Genomic DNA, 18,397 nt, shown 5'->3' with positions numbered 1-18,397 from the left:
GACATTTCATGGGGACCTCATGAGATTGCTTTGACGAACACTGCAAACTGCCTGGTTGAGCTGTGATGGAAACTGGCACCAGAGAGCCTGGGTTGTTTCCTGTTTGCAATCTTCCCGGCCTGTCTGCCAGGACCTTTCTGGAATAAGGAGTGTCTTGTGACTAGCTATCAGAGCACAGTAGGTCCCACAGGATTGGTTTATGGCCACTTGCAAGATAGAGAAATGAAAGATTCGTGTGGCCATCACAAAGGCTGAAGCCTTAGGTGCTGTGTCTGGCTTCCAGGAAGAAGGGACTCTGAAAGAAAACCTGTTTTGTTTACACCAAAACAGGGACACCAGAAAACTCATCTATTTTAATATTTTTTGGCTGATCCCAGGCCCATAAAAATGCTACAGCCAGGTCTGGGGAGATGGCTTAGTAATGGGGAACCCTGACTGCCTTCCCAGAAAACTCTGGTTTGATACCCTCCACCCACAACCATCTGTAAATGCAGCTTCGAAGAATCCAGTGCCCTTCACTGGCCTCCACTGGCTTCCACTGGCCTCCACTGGCTAGGCTCACATGTGGTACACAGACGGATAGATAAGCAGACAAACCTTTATGCATAAAATAAAAATACAAAAGTCTTCTAAAGGATGCTATGCAAGAGGACTAAAGAACGGCTTGGTGGTGAAGAGCACCGACTGCTTTTCCAGTGCACCTGGGATCAATGACAAGTACTCACATGGCAGCCCATACCTGCCTGTAACTCAGTTCTAGGGGATACAATACTGTCACATAGACATATATGCAGGTAAAAATCAATGCACATAAAAAAATAAGTCATTTTAAAAGATTCTATACATGCCGGTCACAGTGGCACACGCCTGTAATCCCAGCACTGGGGAGGCAGAGTGATCTCTGTGAGTTCGAGGACAGCCTGGTGTACAAAGGAAGTCCAGGACAGCCAAGGCTACACAGAGAAACCCTGTCTCAACCCAAAATGAATGAATGAACCAAGGAACGAATAACAAAAGATGCTATGCAAGCACTCACCATGGAGCAATGCCCCTCCCCCTCACTGGGAGAGTCTAGGCAGGCGCTTCACTCTGAGCTATGTCTCCAGTCCCTCAGTTGTATAGTAGTTTCCTTTACTCCAAGATGGGATTAAAACCTATCTTGGGGGCTGGAGAGACGGCTCAGAGGTTAAGAGCACTGCTTGCTCTTCCAGAGGTCCTGAGTTCAATTCCCAACAACCACATAGTGGCTCACAACCTCTGTAATGAGATCTGGTGCCCTCTTCTGGCATTCAGGTGTACATGCAGGCAGGACATTGTATACATAACAAAATACATAAATCTTTAAAATAAAACAAACCTATCTTGGGTAAACTGGGCATGGCAATTCATGCCTCTAAGCCCAGCACTCAGGAAAAAGAGGCAGGCGGCTCTCTGTGAGTTCGAGGCCAGCCTGGTGGTCTATAGAATAAGTCCAGGACAGCCAAGGCTACACAGAGAAACCCTGTCTCTAAAAACACCAAAAGAGAGAGAGAGAATAGTTTTTTGTTTTAATCCCAGTTGTGGGATATGGGACTGCTTCAGATTGTCCCTAGCAGCCATGATTTGTCTCATGCTCTATTAGAGGCATGGTTTTGCCAGCTGCAGACAGTTTCTGGGAATGTGTGACCTTTGGAATTCTGGGGCCTCTTCATAAAATGTATAAATTCTAGAATCTGATAGATGGGGTAGCCAGTCTATCAGATTGGTGGTTGGAGGTTGGTTGTTGTTGGTTGCAGTTTGTTAAGTAATTATGTACAAAGAAGTAATGTGAGAAAGAAGAGGCCGGTGTGGTGGTGCACACATGTAACCAACCCCAGCGCTGGGAAGGCAGAGGCAGGCAGATCTCTAAGGGGGGGGAGGGGAAATTGGATTTCCTGATGGGGAAGCTCAAACTTGCCCCAAGGAGCCCATTGCCCCTAATCAGCAGCAAGTAGTCTAACCATAACAATACCTCGTTTCCTCTCTATCCTTTTTTTTTTTTTTTTCTATCCAGTGTTAGGGAGTTAAAAGGGTAGAGGCATGCGGAAGAAAAAGGGAGCCACAAAGTAGCAAATGCCGTCTACACACAGGAGAGTGAAAAGACAGACAACAGATGTTGTCAGAGGATAGGAGACATTTGCTCCTGCAATGAAGCTGAGGAAGTCTCTGAAACTGAGCAGATTCACTGGATCCCTCGCTCCTCAAGCTTATATAAGCCTTAAAGACCACTGAGGATCACCCTCTGACTAGCAGAAATGCCTAGAAAAGGTGGAGAGACTAGCTTGGCTGCCTGGAAGGGACACCTTCCAACCTGTTGAGCCGCCTGCAGGCTGTGCTGTGTGCTCCGTGTTCCCAGGTTTCCTGAGCTGTCACCCACACCAGCGTGAGCTTTGAGTCATTTTTGCTACTGTAAGTTGTCCCTCAGCCATACTCTTGTAAGAATCTCCAATATAATTCCTGGTTCGGTGAGTTAGACTTTGGTGGTTTTTGTGTTTTGGGCTATGACTGCTTCCCTGTTTGAGGTGAACAGGTCATTGCTTATCCCCAGGAAGGTCGCACTACACCCTTCTGAGGATTCTAGAAAGAAGGTCTACCTGTGTGAGTCACACTCCCAAAGCCTTTAAACATTTTCAGTTTTATTTATTTGTAAAAATTCTTCCAGGTGCTGGCAGTGCTGGCAACTCACCTTTAATCCCAGTGCTTGGGAGGCAGAGGCAGACGGGTCTCTGCAAATTCGAGGCCAGCCTGATCTACAGAGTGATCTCCAGAACAGCCAGGACTACACAGAGAAACCCTGCCTCAGAGATGGGGTCATGGAGAAGGGGGAGTCCAAAGACGGCTGGGGACATGGAGTTTCAGCTTGTACCAGCGAGTGCTGGGAACTGAACACAGTCCCCCAGAAGCAGCCTTGACTGCTGAGCGTCTCGCCAACCTTGTTTCGTTTTTTCTTTATTTCATCTCGGTAAAGCCAACCTAGTCTACAAAGTGAGCCCAGGACAGCCAGGGCTGCACAGAGAAACCCTATCTAAGTCACACACACACAAACACACACACACACAAACACACACACACACACACACACACACACAAACACACACACACACACACACACACACACACACACACACAAACATGCGCGCGCGTGCACTGAACAAGCACAGGCACCAGAACTTTTGATCCAATGGAGTATTTATTTTTACATTTTATCATATTTATTCATTCAGTATATGTGTATGGGATGGGCATTAAGAAAATCTCTGGAGTCCTTCCTGTCCTCCAGCATGTTGGTATAGAGGCATTTTAACTCAGAACAGGGCTGTTCTGGCAAGATCCGAAGACCTTCTAGGTCTGTGTGATCTGTGTCCAGGAGACAGAGGGGAGCAGATCTGAGTTCAAGGCCAGCCTGGTATAGAGCAAGTTTCAGGTTAAGAAAGCTTAGGTCCAGGCATTGTGGTACATGTCTTTATTCCCAAATAATGAAGGTAAAGTAAGTTTATAGAAGGAAACACCCATGTTTGAAAGTGGTGTTTGAGTGGCAGAAAAAGTGATGAACCAGAGAAAGACTTGACAGAATAGGATATGACCAACTCTCAGGAGAAGAGAGAGGAAAGGAAGTGACTTAAGGGGCAATGCAGAGAATGAGGGGGGGGCAGTTTTATTGGGAGAGTTTTACAGAAAGAGATTGAATGAGAGAGCAAGCTAAACATGGGTGAAGACCTAATGAACCAAAGAATGAGAAGGAGCCAGAAGAGTAGAAATAATTGCTGGAGTTAGTTTGAGGCCAAGCAGAGTGATTAAGAGGCCGAGAAAAGCCAGACTGAACAAGTTAGCTGGGAGAAAAGTTTGAGCCAGAACAGCTGACTTGAACCAGCCAGTCCAGAGCTCAAAAAGAACAAGAAGGCGTGAGCATGTTAAGCATGTTAAGCATGTTAAGCCGCAGAGGTTGAAAACATTGTAGGCCTTTAGATTGTACGGAGGCCGGAAGCTTCCAGGCGTAGGCCAGGTTAGCAGACAGAGGCAGTCACCTCTGAGACAACACTTGAAACAGGATAATAAAAGTTCCTTTTACATGTCCCGTGAACGCAGTTTCTCAGCCCTGTGTCTCGACTCACACCCCACTGGTCCCCATTATTTTATTCACTTACACGTATTTACTTCCTCATTGAATGTTGTGCATGCGTGTGCATGTCCGCAGGTGCACGCAGGGAGGTCAGAGGGTAACTGGTGGGAGTCGCTTCTCTCCTTCCTCTGTCTCAGGTCTGAGCATGGACATCAGGTCTTTAGTCTTCCCGGAATGTTGTGGGCTTTTGCATTTTTTTTTTTCCCACGGAGCCATATCACTGGCCCAGTGTATTCTTTCTTTTGTACATGTATACACACATGCCGTGGTGTGGGTGATTACAGCACAATCTGCCAGAGTAAGTTTTTTTCCCTTCTGTCCACACAGAGATTGAACTCAGGGCTGCAGGCTTGTCGGTAAGTGCCTTTCCCATTGAGCCATTTTGCTGACTCATGCACTTTATATTCTCTCTCTCTCTCTCTTTCTCTTTTGGTTTTTCAAGACAGGGTCTCTCTGTGTAGCTCTTGGCTGTCCTTAAACTCTCGCTGTAGACCAGGCTGGCCTCGAACTCACAGAGACGCGCCTGCCTCTACCTCCGGTGTGCTGGGGTTAAAGGCCTTCGCCACCACTGCCTGGCACACTATGTATTTTAGTAGAGTTCCAGATGAGGCTGTTGTGCAGCTAAGTGCTTGGGATCCCAGCACTCTAGGCCACCTTTGTCTACAGGGAGACACCTTGTCTCTAGAAACAAGCAAGAGTCCGGCAGTGGTGAAGGCAGGAGCAAGAGGCCTCTGTGAATTGGTGGCCGGCCAAGGCTACAGAGTGAGACCCCATCTCAATCCACCCACCAACTGGCCAAAACTGACTGCAGAGGTACTAGATGTGCTCAGGTGCCAGAGTCCTGGTGTGGCGCAGCCCCCGGGTTAGTGCTCTCCAAGATCTGACTTGGTGATGCAGTCCTGTTGTCAGCCACTGTCGGGAGGCCGAGGCAGGCGGAGCAGGAGTCCATGCAGCTTTCACTCCTTATCATGTGTCAAAAGCAAGGCAGCTTGGGCTGCGTAAGACTCTTGTCTCAAGAGAGATTGGGTGTGGGGTGGCGGCGGAAGGAATGAAGATGCAGTCATGGAGTGCAGGGAAACTGAGCGCATGGTCTAGCACAGGTCAGGGGCCGGTCGTGAGCTCAGTGCCACTTTGGGTCACTTGAGGTTAAGAACTTTAATCAGCTGGGCATGGTAGTTCACGTCTGTCAGTCTGGCATTCTGGCAGTTGGGGCAGGAGAATTGCTGAGTTTGAGGGCCCAGCCTTGCCACATAAGGAGTTCTAGACTGGCCTGATCCAAAGAGGCTGGCTCAGGGCCTGAGAGCATTGACAGCAGCTGGGTGTAATTAAAGGTGTATGCTTTTCATCCCGGCACTCAGGCAGAGGCCGGTGGTGAGTTCAAGGCAGCTAGGTTTACAGAATGAGCTCCAAGACAGCCCAAGCTACACAGAAAGACTCTGTCTTGAAAAACTAAGACACCAAATTAATTAATTGATTAAAAAACAAAAATAAAAACTAAAAGACCCAAAACAATAACAGAATGCACTTACTGCTCTCGCGGAGGACCTCGCTCAGGAACCCACACAGCGGCTCATCCCAACTGTCCTGACTCTAGTTTCAGGGATTCAGCACCTTCTTCTCCTCCACACCGGGCACACGTACATGCATGCAGTGAAAACCCACACGCATATAGAGGAAGAAGAACACACACAAGAAGAGGGCCAGTGAGATGGCTCAGGGTGGAAAAGGCTCTAGCCGTTAAGACTGAGTAGCTGAGTTCAGTCTCTGGGACTCACTCAGTGGAGCAACAGAATCGATTCCCACAAGCTGTTTCCTGACCGCCGCAGGAGCTCCGTGGCGCAAGTAACGTATATGCATGGAAAAACAAATCAAATCAAATCGGGAAGGGAAGGGGGCTCTCTCCCACCCCCCTTTTTTTTTGAGGCAGGGTTTCTCTGTGTAGTCTTGGCTGTCCTGGAAGTCTCTCTGTAGACCAGGCTGGCCTTTGCCTCTCAAGTGCTGGGACTAAAGGTGTGAACCACCACCGCTTGGCTTGGCGTCTTATTTTTTAATGCAGAGGTGTTTTGCCTGTGTGTATTCTCTCGTCTTTTCGCGTGCCTTCAAAGATAGTGGAGGATCCCCTGGACCTGACGTTGCAGAGGGATGTGAGTGGGTGCTGGGAACCGATCCCTGGTTCTTTGTAAGAGCAGACAGTGTTCTTAACCGTTGAATCACCTCCTCGGAGCCTGTCCTGAGACACTTAGATCCATTTTCTCTATCGCCTCTTCCAGGAATGTGGTGATGAGGGGGTGGGGGATGGGAGAGGGGGAAGGCAGGAATAATTTTAAAAACCAACTGGAAGGCAGACTCCGCCCACCGCCCTAGGTTTGGCTCAGGCCGGGCGTCCAGACCACCCTGCGTCTCTTCACCCTGTACCCAACCAAGCCCCTCCAGATCACCCACCTTCACGTCTACTGGGGACCCGCCCCCAGGACAGCCCCGCCCACAAACCAGGCCCCGCCCTCCCTCCACCGTGGCCCCACCTCCGGCACATGCAACGCCCTCACAACAACCCACCCAATCGGCTTCTCCGTCGCTTTGCCCCGCCCCCAAACACCCTGGGGGGGGGGGGGGGCTTAGCCTGCGCAGTCCCCTCGCATCACTTCCGGGGTGGTGCTAGAACGAAGCTCACTTCCGCCCGCGGCGGAGCTGCGGTGGTGGCGGCGCAGGAGGCCCGGCCCGGGTCCCCAGGGACAGACGGACGGACGCACGGGCGGTTGGCCGGGAGCCATGGAGTGCGGCCCCGGGGCCGGCGGGCGCGGGCGGCGGTGAGTGCGGGCGGGCGCGCGCGGGCTGCGGCTGTTTGCGGAGCGGGGCCGAGTCGAGCGTGGCCCTGCGCCCTCCGGGGAGAGCTGCGGGACCAGCGCACCCACCCTGTCCCTGCCGTCCCCATCTCCCCGGGCAGCGACCCTGGCGCAATCGCCTAACCTCCTCAGGATGCGGCTCTGCTCCAAGGAACGCCCGGGCCCAGCCGCAGACCCGGAGCCAGCTCCGGAACCTGCCCCGATCCCACACCACCTCCGCTTCCATCTCCTGACACTCGCCGGCCACTTGTGCTTCATGTCTGGCGTCTTCCTGCCAGTTGGGGCCCCACAGCAGGCTTCCCTTATGCAGCCCGGGGCTCCTTCATGGTTCCTCATCACCCCCACGATGAAGTCCTCACGTTGCAACAGAACCCAAGGGTGCAGCTAGAGCTGGCCCGCTCCCCTGAGAGCCCCTCTTGCAGTTTTTCCAATCCTCTCTCGCCGCCCGGGCTTATCTCTCGTCCTCAGTCACTTAGCTATTTCCTTTTTTTTTTTTTTTTTTTTTAACATGTGTGCACCCACGCAGGGGCCAGAGGCCGGCACTCTTTAGTCAGTCTTCTCCTACCATGGGGGTCCCCTGATCAGCTGCTCTTCAGATCTGGTAGCAAGCCGAGCCATCTTCCTCAACCTACTGCATTCTTTGCACCCTTCAGTTCCCAGGGAGGGTTGCCTCCCTGCTCTGACTGGCTGGGTGAGGCATGCCAGTGCAGGCAGTCATATGTAGGTCGTCCCAGAGCCCTGGCTACTTTTAACACCAGGGCCTGGTTTTAGGTTTGTGGTCATAATGCTTGGGCTTTTCAGTGGCGGTGAGTGAAAAGCTCTTGGCTTACACTACACAGTAGCACCCATCTGTAACACGAGGTCCCACAAGCTGTCTGTCCCGGAGGCTTATGTCGTTTTCCTATAGCTTCATTTTCTCCGGCTGCTCGGCATGTGGTTGCTGAGTGAAAGAGGGTATTTACTGGTCTTACTGGCCCTGCCCACATGGAGTTTCTCGTTGTAGGCTGGAGATCTGGTTAACTGTGGAAGAAATGCAGAAGGATTCAGAATCAGGAATACTATGTGGAGGACCCAGAGGTCACTGGCCTAGGAGGGAAACGGAGGCCTCCTTTGTTGGACTTGTCTAGAAAGCAAGACCCTCGAGGCAGCAGGGATTGCTCAGCGGACAACCTGTGCCTAGGGGTGTGGTTGGTGTGGGGAGGAAGGAGGACACCCCTACAAGGGAGGTCCTATGGGTGTGGGCTGTGGCGAGCGGGGGAAGAGCTTGGCATGGGATGATGGTGGTTGAGACGTGTGTGACCCAGGCATGGAGGCTAGAGTGCAGCAGGGCAAAGGTTCCGGTGGGGCTGGTGGATGGACCCAGCCAGCCCAAGGATTTGTGGGAGTGTCCTGGAGGGAAGCTTCGGTTGTAGGGTTGTAGGCCTCGTCCACCTCGTTCTTCTCCAGTGGGGTCAGGGGTTCTCTCTCACTACAGATTCCTCCATGCCCTCTGTCATCAAGAGGAGGCCTGGGCCATAAAGCTGTTACCTCTAAACATTGACCTTGTGGACGTTTGGGGCAGGATCATTCCCTGATAGGCTGTTCTGGGTTACTTGGGGTCCTGGATAGAGTCCCTGGTCCCCACCCACTCTGTGCCTGGAGTGCTCCCGGTTACAGATTTGGCCTGGTGTCTCTTGGAGACAGGGTCACCTGCCTCTGAGAATTGCCACCTGGGAGCTGTGGACTTCATGACACTGTCTTTTTCCCTGCTCTGGCTGTGCCCCTGTATTGTGGACCGGGACATTGGTTTATCTAGCCCCTGGCCTCACCTCTCAGGTCCATGGGGATCAGAGATGTGTCTGTGTCGTGGGTCTCCCCTTGCTCGTTACCCATGTCCTCTGTCCCTGTGGATTTCTATGCTGCGGCCGAAACCCCAGGTGTTCATAGATAGCCTGTTAAAATTGAGCTGTGAGAGACAGCAGGCATGGTTGGTGGGGAGCTTTCCTGGAAATGTCTGTCTGTCTGTCCATTGGGCAGCCCTGTACACAATGGTAGTGGCTCTGGTGTTGAACACATTTCAGGGTGTCCTACAAATGGAGCATTTGAGTTTCCATTAGAGCCAAGCCCCTTTCTGCCACTTAACTTACCTTCTGTAGTTTGCTGCCTCCACGAGGCAAGCAAGGAACCAAGACCTGGGAGGTTGGGTGACTGAACCCTGAGGTTGCAGCGGCAGGAAGCCCCAGCTGCCCTGACTCCAGGGAGACCAGCCTGGCCCCAAGCACAGGACAACCCATTGTCCCAGCCAATGGGGCCCTATGTCTGGCATGCATCCTGTCCTTGTTCCTCGTCTTTGTGTCTGTTTCCTCCCCTGGGCTCTTTCTCTGTGTTCCAAGGCCCCGTGGCTCACCCCTCCCCCACTCCCCTGCCTGGGAGCCTATGAGCCTTTGGGTCTCCCAGCACTCAGGGTGGCAGAGGCAGGTAGATCTCTGTGAGTCCGAGGCCAGCCTAGTCTACAAAGTGAGACCAGGACAGCCAAGGCTGCACAGGAAAACTGTTGGAGGTTGGGCGGAGACCTGGAGCTGCCTTGGTTTTCTGTTCTGGAGGATAACTCCTTCAAGGACTGGGAGAGACACTGGGGCGGGCAGAAGGGTCTGGGCGTAGGCCTGGGGGTTCCGGGGAGCATACATAGCAGGAGCTGTGGATCAGAGGCTCAGGAGAGGCTGCCGGAGGAGCTAGGGCTGTGGGCAGGCCAAGAGGTCCAAGATAGGCCGCAAGTGCGGGGACATGCCTTCCTCCCTGACCAGCACAGGCTGGCACGTGCTTCCACCCGGGCTTCCTGGAGGGAACCCACATCTCGGTGTCCCCGCAGGGTGTCCCACTGTATGGCATGGAGACCTGTGGCTGCGAGGCTCCCGGAGGCCCACCTTGGACCACGGTGGGGCCGGTCCGCGGCCTCCTAACGGGACTGAGGTGTGCGGCCCACGAGCCTGGCCGCCCGCTGCCCGCTTCTCGGAGCACCCCCGCCCCTCCCCTGGCCCGGCGCGGGCCCGGCGCCCGCCATGAACGGCCTGTCGGTGAGCGAGCTCTGCTGCCTCTTCTGCTGCCCTCCCTGCCCGGGCCGCATCGCCGCCAAGCTCGCCTTCCTGCCTCCCGAGCCCACCTATTCTCTGGTACCTGAACCCGAGCCGGGGCCCGGCGGGGCCGGCGCTGCCCCCTCGGGTCCCCTGCGGACCTCAGCGGCCACCCCTGGACGCTGGAAGATCCACCTGACGGAGCGTGCTGACTTCCAGTACGGCCAGCGTGAGCTGGACACCATCGAGGTCTTCGTGACCAAGAGCGCGCGCGCCAACCGCATCGCCTGCATGTATGTGCGCTGCGTACCGGGTGCCAGGTGAGCTGGGCCCTCCCACCAGGCCTCACCGCAGGGGTGCATGGGTACTGCACTGCCCTGTGTTCCAGCCCACCTCACCCCTCTTGAAAAGGGCAGGAGACCCCGATTTCAGTTCCTTGCCAGAGGGTGAGGTAGAGGCAGCCACAGCTTTGCCAAGTGGAGCCTGGGGTCCAAAGGGCGAGCCTTTTTCTTAGGAGTCAGACAGGTGCTTCAGGAAACCGCCTGGGCAGGGTTTCGCTTTGTCACAGGCCTGTCCGGGTTGGCCAGAGGTCAACTGAAAACAGGATGGACCTTAGGAGTTTGCTGGTACCGGGTGTGGTCACAGGCCTGTGAACCCAGCACTCTGGGAGGCAGAGGCAGGTGGATCTCTGTGAGTTCAAGGCCAGCCTGGTCTACAAAGCAAGTCCAGGACAACCAAGGCTACACAGAGAAACCCTGTATTGAAGGAAAAAAAAAAGTTTGCTGGTGGCCAGGGATGGGCTGGGTCCCCCCTCCAGCGCTGGAACCACTCATGGAGGCCTGCAGGAGCAGGCGCTTTCTTTGGGCGGTTCCCGTACATGGGGCTGTGATGCCACCACTGGGATGGCCCCTGGCCAGCAGGTCCTCTGCGTGACCCCAGCCAGCACCCCGGCCCCAGCAATGCAGTTCCAGGTAGAGACAGTGGGTGCTGCTGGCTGCCAGGGTGGGTGGCCAGCCTGTGCCCATGCCCGTCACCTGCCCCGCCAGGTACACGGTGCTCTTCTCGCACGGCAATGCGGTGGACCTGGGCCAGATGTGCAGCTTCTACGTGGGCCTGGGCACGCGCATCGGCTGCAACATCTTCTCTTATGACTACTCCGGCTACGGCATCAGCTCTGGCCGGCCCTCGGAGAAGAACCTCTATGCGGACATTGATGCTGCCTGGCAGGCCCTGCGCACCAGGTGAGGGCTCCGGCTTCTTGGGGCGGAGGTGGGGGAGTGCCAGTGGCCGGTGGGGCTGCAGGGAAAGCCACCTGTGGTGGTGGTGGGGGGACGACGGGCACCAGCTGTCCTTGCTGTCCACAGGAAAAGGTCTGAGGGTGAACAGAGGACACTGAGTCTAAGAGATACCCGTTGAGGGACTTGGGAGCAGGTGGTTGGTAGCCAAGGGCCAGGGGACCCTAGGACTCTGTGCCCTCAGGTGAACTTGCTCCGGGGCAGGTGGTTATAGGGCCAACAAGCTGTGCTGGAGGCTACCCGGGTGGTGGCAATCAGCAGGTCCCGGCCCCAGCCTGTCTTCCAGACCCTTAGTCTTGGGGCTCCTCTGTCAGACTTGGCCTTCCTGGTCACCCCACCTTACAGGGGCCCCTTCTGTGCACTCAGAGCAGGGTCCATGCGGGGGCCCGTAGGACCCTCACCCCTGTGAGGCCCCCATGTAGTGCTGGAACTGGACAGCTCTGGAGAAGTGCCTGGTCCCACTGGGCTGGGTCCCCTGCTACTACTGGTGCTGCTGCTGGGGACCTGAGCGCCCCTTCCCCTGTGCCACAGGTGCCTTGCCCCGGGCTGGAGACTCACTGCTGCATATGCTGAGCTCTGTCCATTTGTCCTACCATGGCACTGACCTCCCTCAACACCAAGCTAAGCCTCAGGAGAGGTGGGGGTGCCTCTCCTGAAGGGGCCACCCCCATGGCGGGAGGGGCTTAGGCCTGAGCCGAGGCGAGTGCTGAGCAGACAGAGCTGGTAGGTCTTGGTCAGCACACAGGAGGTGTGGGTTGCCTTTAGGTGACCCAGCTCCTACCTGGGATCAGAGAGCACCCTGTGGCGGCTTGCCTGAGACAGGCGGGAACCACGGCAGGGGCAGCACCAGGCCAGCTCAGCCAGGGGGAGTGGCCACATGGACCTACGGGGCCGGGGTGGGGGCTGGGAATGGACCGGCTCCGAGGACCTGAGCTCCCAGGACCTGAGCGGGGACTTTGCCTATGTTGTATAAGCTTCTGATTGGCAGGAGGGACTCAGGGGCCCCTAAACTGGGCCAAGCCAGCGGGGACACAGTTTCCTAAATTCCCAAAGACCCAGGCTGGGGGGAGGCAGCGTGGGAAGTCAGCCTGCCTCCTCTCTGGGGTCAGGAGGGAGCAGGGACTGTTGACATGGGGTCTTAGTCCACAGTCTGCCTCAGTCAGGCACTATCGTCCTGACTCCCCCGTGGGAGGGACTGAGGGAAAGGCCAGGGAGCCGCTGCCGTGCAGGCCCTGGGAGCCACTCACCTGCAGACCTGCTGACCCTGAGCCTGCTGCTGGTCAGGTACGGCATCAGCCCGGACAGCATCATCCTGTATGGCCAGAGCATTGGCACGGTGCCCACGGTGGACCTGGCGTCGCGCTACGAGTGTGCTGCGGTGGTCCTGCACTCGCCTCTCACCTCCGGCATGCGGGTGGCCTTCCCTGACACCAAGAAGACCTACTGCTTCGATGCGTTCCCAAAGTGAGCATGGGGGCGGGGCTGGGGCGGGTTGGGTTGGGTTGGGTCCCCAGCCTGACCGACTTCTCCCTCAGCATCGAGAAGGTGTCGAAGATCACGTCACCGGTGCTCATCATCCACGGTACGGAGGACGAGGTGATCGACTTTTCCCACGGGCTGGCACTGTATGAGCGCTGCCCGAAGGCCGTGGAGCCGCTGTGGGTGGAGGGCGCCGGGCACAACGACATTGAGCTGTACAGTCAATACCTGGAGCGCCTGCGCCGCTTCATCTCCCAGGAGCTGCCCAGCCAGCGCACCTAGCCAAGCCACGCCACAGGGACCTCAGCAGTATACGGGCCTCCTGCCGGGGCTGCATGTGACCCGGCGCCCAGGACCCTGCTCAGCCACCCTAAGGGGCCCCGAGCCATGTGCAGGTGACAGAGGTCCCTCTTCTCTCCTCGTGGAAGAAAAGAGAAGGAAAGAGGGAAAGTAATTAAAGGTTTAAGATTTTAGGGTTGCCTTGGCTTCTTCATGGCTCCTGTGCGCCTTCCTAGGGTTGGGAGGTCGCCGAGACCCGGTGGGTGGGGGCCGTGTGAGGAAGACCTCAGGTCCTCCCTGCCTGGGCCTGCACCCAGGGGTCAGGGCAGCACCTTGCTCTGCAGGAGTCCTGGTCCCCACTGTGCAGAGGGCATGGGCTCCCAGGCCCAGCGGACCCCGAAGCTGGGGCCAGGTCTGCACTGTGCCAGCTGGGAGCAGAGGTCTCCCCAGGACCGCAGGTGACCTAGGGTGGTGTGTTCTGTGGAGTTCAGCCGTGTGCTGTTTCCGTTAGCCGCAGGGTCCTGAGGGCAAGGGGGGCCTATCTGCAGGGAAGTCGGCACTCTGAGCCAACTCCTGATGCTGCAAGGTCACTTCAAGAGTGGGTGGTGTGTGGGGACCTGGCCATAGCACCTGAGGACAGAAGTGACTCCATAAGCTAGGAAGTGCTTTCGCTGGCCCCCACGCCAATGGCTTCTGAAAGCTTCACCAAGTTGGGGCATTCCTGATCCTGTGCCCACTCTTCTCTGGCCTCAGGACCTTTGCACAAGTTGCGAGGAGGCCCTCACTAGATCCCTGTCCACAGTCCCACTGCCTGGCCTGGAGCTCCCATCCTGACTACCTGCTGTAGGTTTCCCCACCCCAACCCCCTCCTGTCCCATCCTGAGCCCTGCCCACTGTTCCCCAGCACCGCCCTTTCCCCCAGTGCTGAACTTCAAAGCCCAAGCTGTCGCAGGCGGATCTTGGTGCAGGAAGGAAGAAAAGCACACAGGCCCAGGATGTAGATGGTAAGGAGGGGTAAGTCTCTCCTAGCAGGTCCTCCTGCAGTTGGGAGGCTGAGGCAGGAGGATTGCTCCCAGTATTTACTACTGCCTAGGACACAGAGTGAGACTTTGTCTCAAAAGCTAAATGGGAGGTGGAGGATGGGGGCAGCGTCCAAACAGCAAAGCTGTGTTTGAATACTTAGAAGAAATGATCTTCCCCCAACCCTCTCCCCGAGCCCAGCTGTTGCTGCCCCAAAAATCTGGTTTCCTGGATGCTAGGCCTGGAAGCCAGGGCTCCTTGCACAGAAGGCCAGCACTCTGCTCACTGCGCTGCAGCCCCAGCCCTCTGTCTCCTTTTTGAGACAGGGTCTGGCTCTGTAGCTCGCCGTCATCCTGAGCTGATCCTGAGTTGCCCATCTGGCTTTTGTGCTGCTGGGGCCGGAACCTGGGTGCAGTGCGCGCCGGGTGAGAGCTCTGCTCGCTCATACACAGCCCACATGTTTGCCGTTTTGTTTCTGTAAGACAAGGTCTCACTCTGTCTCTGAGCCTGCTGGACTGAAACTCACTAACCCAGGCTGCCCTCCAACTCGAGGCAATCCTAAGGCCTTAAGCCTTCCCATTGCTGAATGACTGACATGAACCAGGTGTCAGCTATAGCAAATTAAAAACAAACAGGCAGGCATGGTGTCTGTGTGCGTTTAATCCCAGCACTTGGGAGGCAGAGGCAGGTGAATCTCTTTGGATTTGAGGCCAGCCTGGTCTACAGCCAGGGCCACACATAGAAACTCTGGAACAACCCAAACCAACAAGAACGTGTCTGTGCACAGGTCAGAGGCCAAGGGTCAGGAGTCAGCTCTCTCTCTGGGACTGAATTCAGGTTGTCAGGCTTGGAGGCAAGTGTCTTTACAGAGCCATGTGGCTGGCCCTGCTCCAGCCAACTTTTGAAATGCTTCCTCTGTTTTCTAATCGTCTCTGTCACTCTCGGTCATTTCAAAGTTGGGTAAATGTACATTTATTATAAAGATGTATATTTAAATCATCTGTGCTTCGTGGCCTCTTTCCACCCAGTTTGTTTTGCTAAAGTGTTTCATATATTAAGGAAATTGGGGGCCGGGGAGACAGCCCAGTGGTTAAGAGCACTTTCTGCTCTTGGCTGAGGACCCAGCTCAGTTCCAAGCACCCACAGCAAGCTCACAACGGCCTGTCACTCCAGGGACTCTCAGTGCTTCTGCACACACACAGGTACATAAAACAGTAAGGAGGTTACCCTTTTGTCTGCTGACAAACTTAAATTTGTCAGTTTAAAAAAAAAAAATTAAGTGTGTGAGTGGCCTATAGGTTGGTCTCTAAACCACTAGAGTGCAGGTGCCCAGGGAGGCAAGAAAAGGGTCTCGGTTCCTGGAGCTGGAGGTGCGGGTGGCTGTGAGCTGCTCCACATAGAGCTGGGAACTGAACTCGGATCCTCTGTAAGAGGAGCCGCAGTGTTCTGGAGCTCTGTGAGCTGGAGGACAGCCAAGGCTACATAGAAACACCCTGTCTCAAAATAAAACAAACTAAAAAGAAAAAGTAAAAAATGAAATAGAAAGTAGCCAGTGTTCTAATCATGCCCCGCCCTACCCTTTTTTTTGTTGTTTTCTGAAACAGGGTCTGTTCATGTATCTCACCCAGGCTAGCCTTGAACTCACAACAACCTGGCTGCTTCTGCCTGCGAAAAGCAGGCATTAAAAGGATGTGCCACCATTCCCTGATGACTTTGTGGTTTGTTTATTTGTTTGGTTATTTATTGGCTTTTTTGTTTTTGCTTGTTTGTTTGAAACAGGGTCTCTCGGTGTAGCCCTGGCCGTCCTGGAACTCACTCTGTAGACCAGGCTGGCCTCAAACTCGAGAGAGATCTGCCTGCCTCCGCCTGCTGGGATTACAGGTTTGTGCCAGCTTTGCAACTCACTACGGTAGCCAAGTATGATCCTGATCTGCTCTTCCTGCCTCCACCTTGGAGTGCTAGTAAACAGGTGTACACTGCATGCTCAGATAATTAAACCATGGCCCGTGCACCCTGGCCCCGCTTCTGTTTGTGTTGGATGCTGCCATCACTGAAGCTTAGAGTCCCTGTCCCCAAGAAAAACAGCCGAAGCCTGGCTGGCCTCTGGAGCATTCGGTGTCAACCATCCTCAGCCACGTGGCTTGGGATACCAGGGACACAGGCCTGTCATCTCTGTCCCACCTGACCAGGTCTGTGTGGCCCTCCCCAGGGCAAAGGTCAGAACAGGCACACCGTTAAGTCTCAGGGAGGCAACAGGTCCCTGGGGTCCCCGGCTTCTCTTTGAAACCCCAGAGTGGCTCCACTTGCTCTCAGGCTCCCTGCGCTTGAGTCCTGTCCCTCAGAGAGAGCTCTCAACAGGGCCCTTAGGGGTTCACCTCCGGGGCCTGGGTGGTGGCCACACCTTGAACAGCAGCACTTAGAAGGTGAGGTGAGCGGTTCTCTTGTGCGTTTGAGGACAACTTGATCTACAAAGTTCCTGGACAGCCAGGGCTGTAGCCAAATGTTGGGTAGTCAGGGTAGCTCAGACCTGTTCTACCCCAATCCTGTCCGAAAATAGAAACAAGACAAAACAACTCACCCACGGGACTAGCAAGGGCCTGTGCCTGAGCCCCAGGGACACTATCACAGAGAGCGACTCACTTGTTTTGCCTTGTGGGAGCAAGTGTTTATTTTCCCAGAATCCTCCGAGGCAGACCTGTGTGCGCAGGGTTTCAGTTTTGACTGTACCGTTGGTAAGGTAGGGCGACTGTTCCTTAGGTCCGTCCCGGGTCAGCAGCGGGCTCCGTTGTTACACAGCTTGCATGTGGCTGCGGCTGGCCTAACGAGGATAAGCCGCCACGGTTCACGGGTACCCGCGTGGGGGCCGCTCTGTGCAGTGGCAGGCATGGCCCAGATGGCTCTCACAGCCTGAAGCCCTGGGAACACCACTGAGGTCTAGGGATACGGTCGGGGTATGTTGTGGCGCCACCTGGTGGCTGTACAACCAGCCCGGCTTACAGCCCCCAGGGCGCTTAGTAGGTGTGACATGGTGAGCCTAGGGCTGCCCTTCCCAGAAGGGAGCGTACGCGGCGCCTCTCCAGCTGTGTGTAGGGACGCAGAGGGTGCAGTTCAGAGGGCAGGCAACGGATTCCCGCAGGAAGGCAGGAAGCCGGGCCAGGACCGCCGTGGTTCTGGTTGTTGGAGAGGAAGCCTGGGGGGAAAGTGGTGGGTGTGGCCTGCCCATCCAGAGTATCTCTGGGGTCCCCAGAGGATGCAGCTTCTGCCGTTAAGGGACACAGGGTGTCACCCCAAAGTACAGCGGGGCCTAAGGGTACACGGCCAACTCGACGGCAGAGAGGTGGAGCCCGACCAGGTCAGCCTGGGGTGCAGGTAGGAAAGGCAGAGACGACACCCAGGGTAGGGAGCTCCGCCACCGTCTAGCCTGCGCCGGGGGACAAACACGAAGATGGAGGAGTTGGGGTTGACACTGCGGTCGGCTGGGGCGCTTCGCCCCCTGGAGGCCGCGCGGGCCACTGCACGGCCTCCGCAACCCGGCGGGAGTTAGGAAGGGGCGGGAGCCTGCTCGCCTACTTCCGCGCACCCGGCGCCCGGGGCTTCCAGGGGGCAGCGGTCGTGGAGTTTCCAATCACTTATCGGCAGGGGCCCGGCCGAGCCAGGGGAGGGTCGCCCAGATCTCGGCGTTCCCAGCTTGGCATAGGCGGCCGAGCCAGGCCTTTCCACGGCACCGCCGCTCACTTTTGCCGTCCCGGTTATCCACAGGCCTAGTGATTCCTGGATCCTGGTGCGCAAAGACGCACTCCATCCAGACTCGCTCAGCCAGGCGGGGTGGTGGGTACCCCGCGTCCCCGTGTCCTACCTCCAGGATACTTTCGTCCCCAAGCCCAGCGCGGCATCGGGGAACCCAGTTATGGGAAGTCAGGACTGCCGAGTTACAGCCCGGCGCCAGGGCAAGGAAGGAGGGGGAGGGTCGCGCACGTGGCCCGGGGGCGGGGCAGCGAGCTTCCGCACCCCCACCCTGGCCACGTGCGGATCCCAGCCCCCTCTCCGCGGACAGGGGCGCGCCCCAGGATCTGAGTGTGCGGCGGGGGCGGGGGGTGGTTGGAAAGGGGAGGGTTCCCGGCGACTGCGCACCCGCCAGAGCGCGGTGGGCGCGACCGGGAGGAGATGGAGCACGCCGCCGGAGGGGGCGTGGCGAGCACAGGGCAGGAGGCGGGGCCCCCGAGGCCGGGGTGCGGCGTGTGGGCGTGTCGCGGAGGTGGGCGTAACCCCCAGCGTTTGGGGAGGTGGCGATCC

At 56.2% G+C, this 18,397-nt stretch overlaps 1 protein-coding gene across 1 annotated transcript; it reads left to right on the top strand.

Moving 5' to 3' along the window:
* The first annotated feature begins 6,790 nt into the window (after window positions 1–6,790).
* Window positions 6,791–13,278, top strand: Abhd17a (abhydrolase domain containing 17A, depalmitoylase). Its single transcript, XM_055607678.1, has 5 exons — window positions 6,791–6,945; window positions 9,830–10,351; window positions 11,078–11,272; window positions 12,611–12,790; window positions 12,862–13,278. The coding sequence occupies exons 2-5, from the start codon at window positions 10,020–10,022 to the stop codon at window positions 13,085–13,087; spliced, it is 933 nt and encodes a 310-aa protein (XP_055463653.1). The 5' UTR covers window positions 6,791–6,945; window positions 9,830–10,019; the 3' UTR covers window positions 13,088–13,278.
* Window positions 13,279–18,397: the final 5,119 nt, after the last annotated feature.

Source organism: Psammomys obesus, unplaced genomic scaffold (genome assembly GCF_907164565.1).
Source record: "Psammomys obesus unplaced genomic scaffold, mPsaObe1.curated_primary_1811, whole genome shotgun sequence".
NCBI classification, from domain to species: Eukaryota; Metazoa; Chordata; class Mammalia; order Rodentia; family Muridae; genus Psammomys; species Psammomys obesus.
This window is presented reverse-complemented; position numbering and strand designations above follow the sequence as displayed.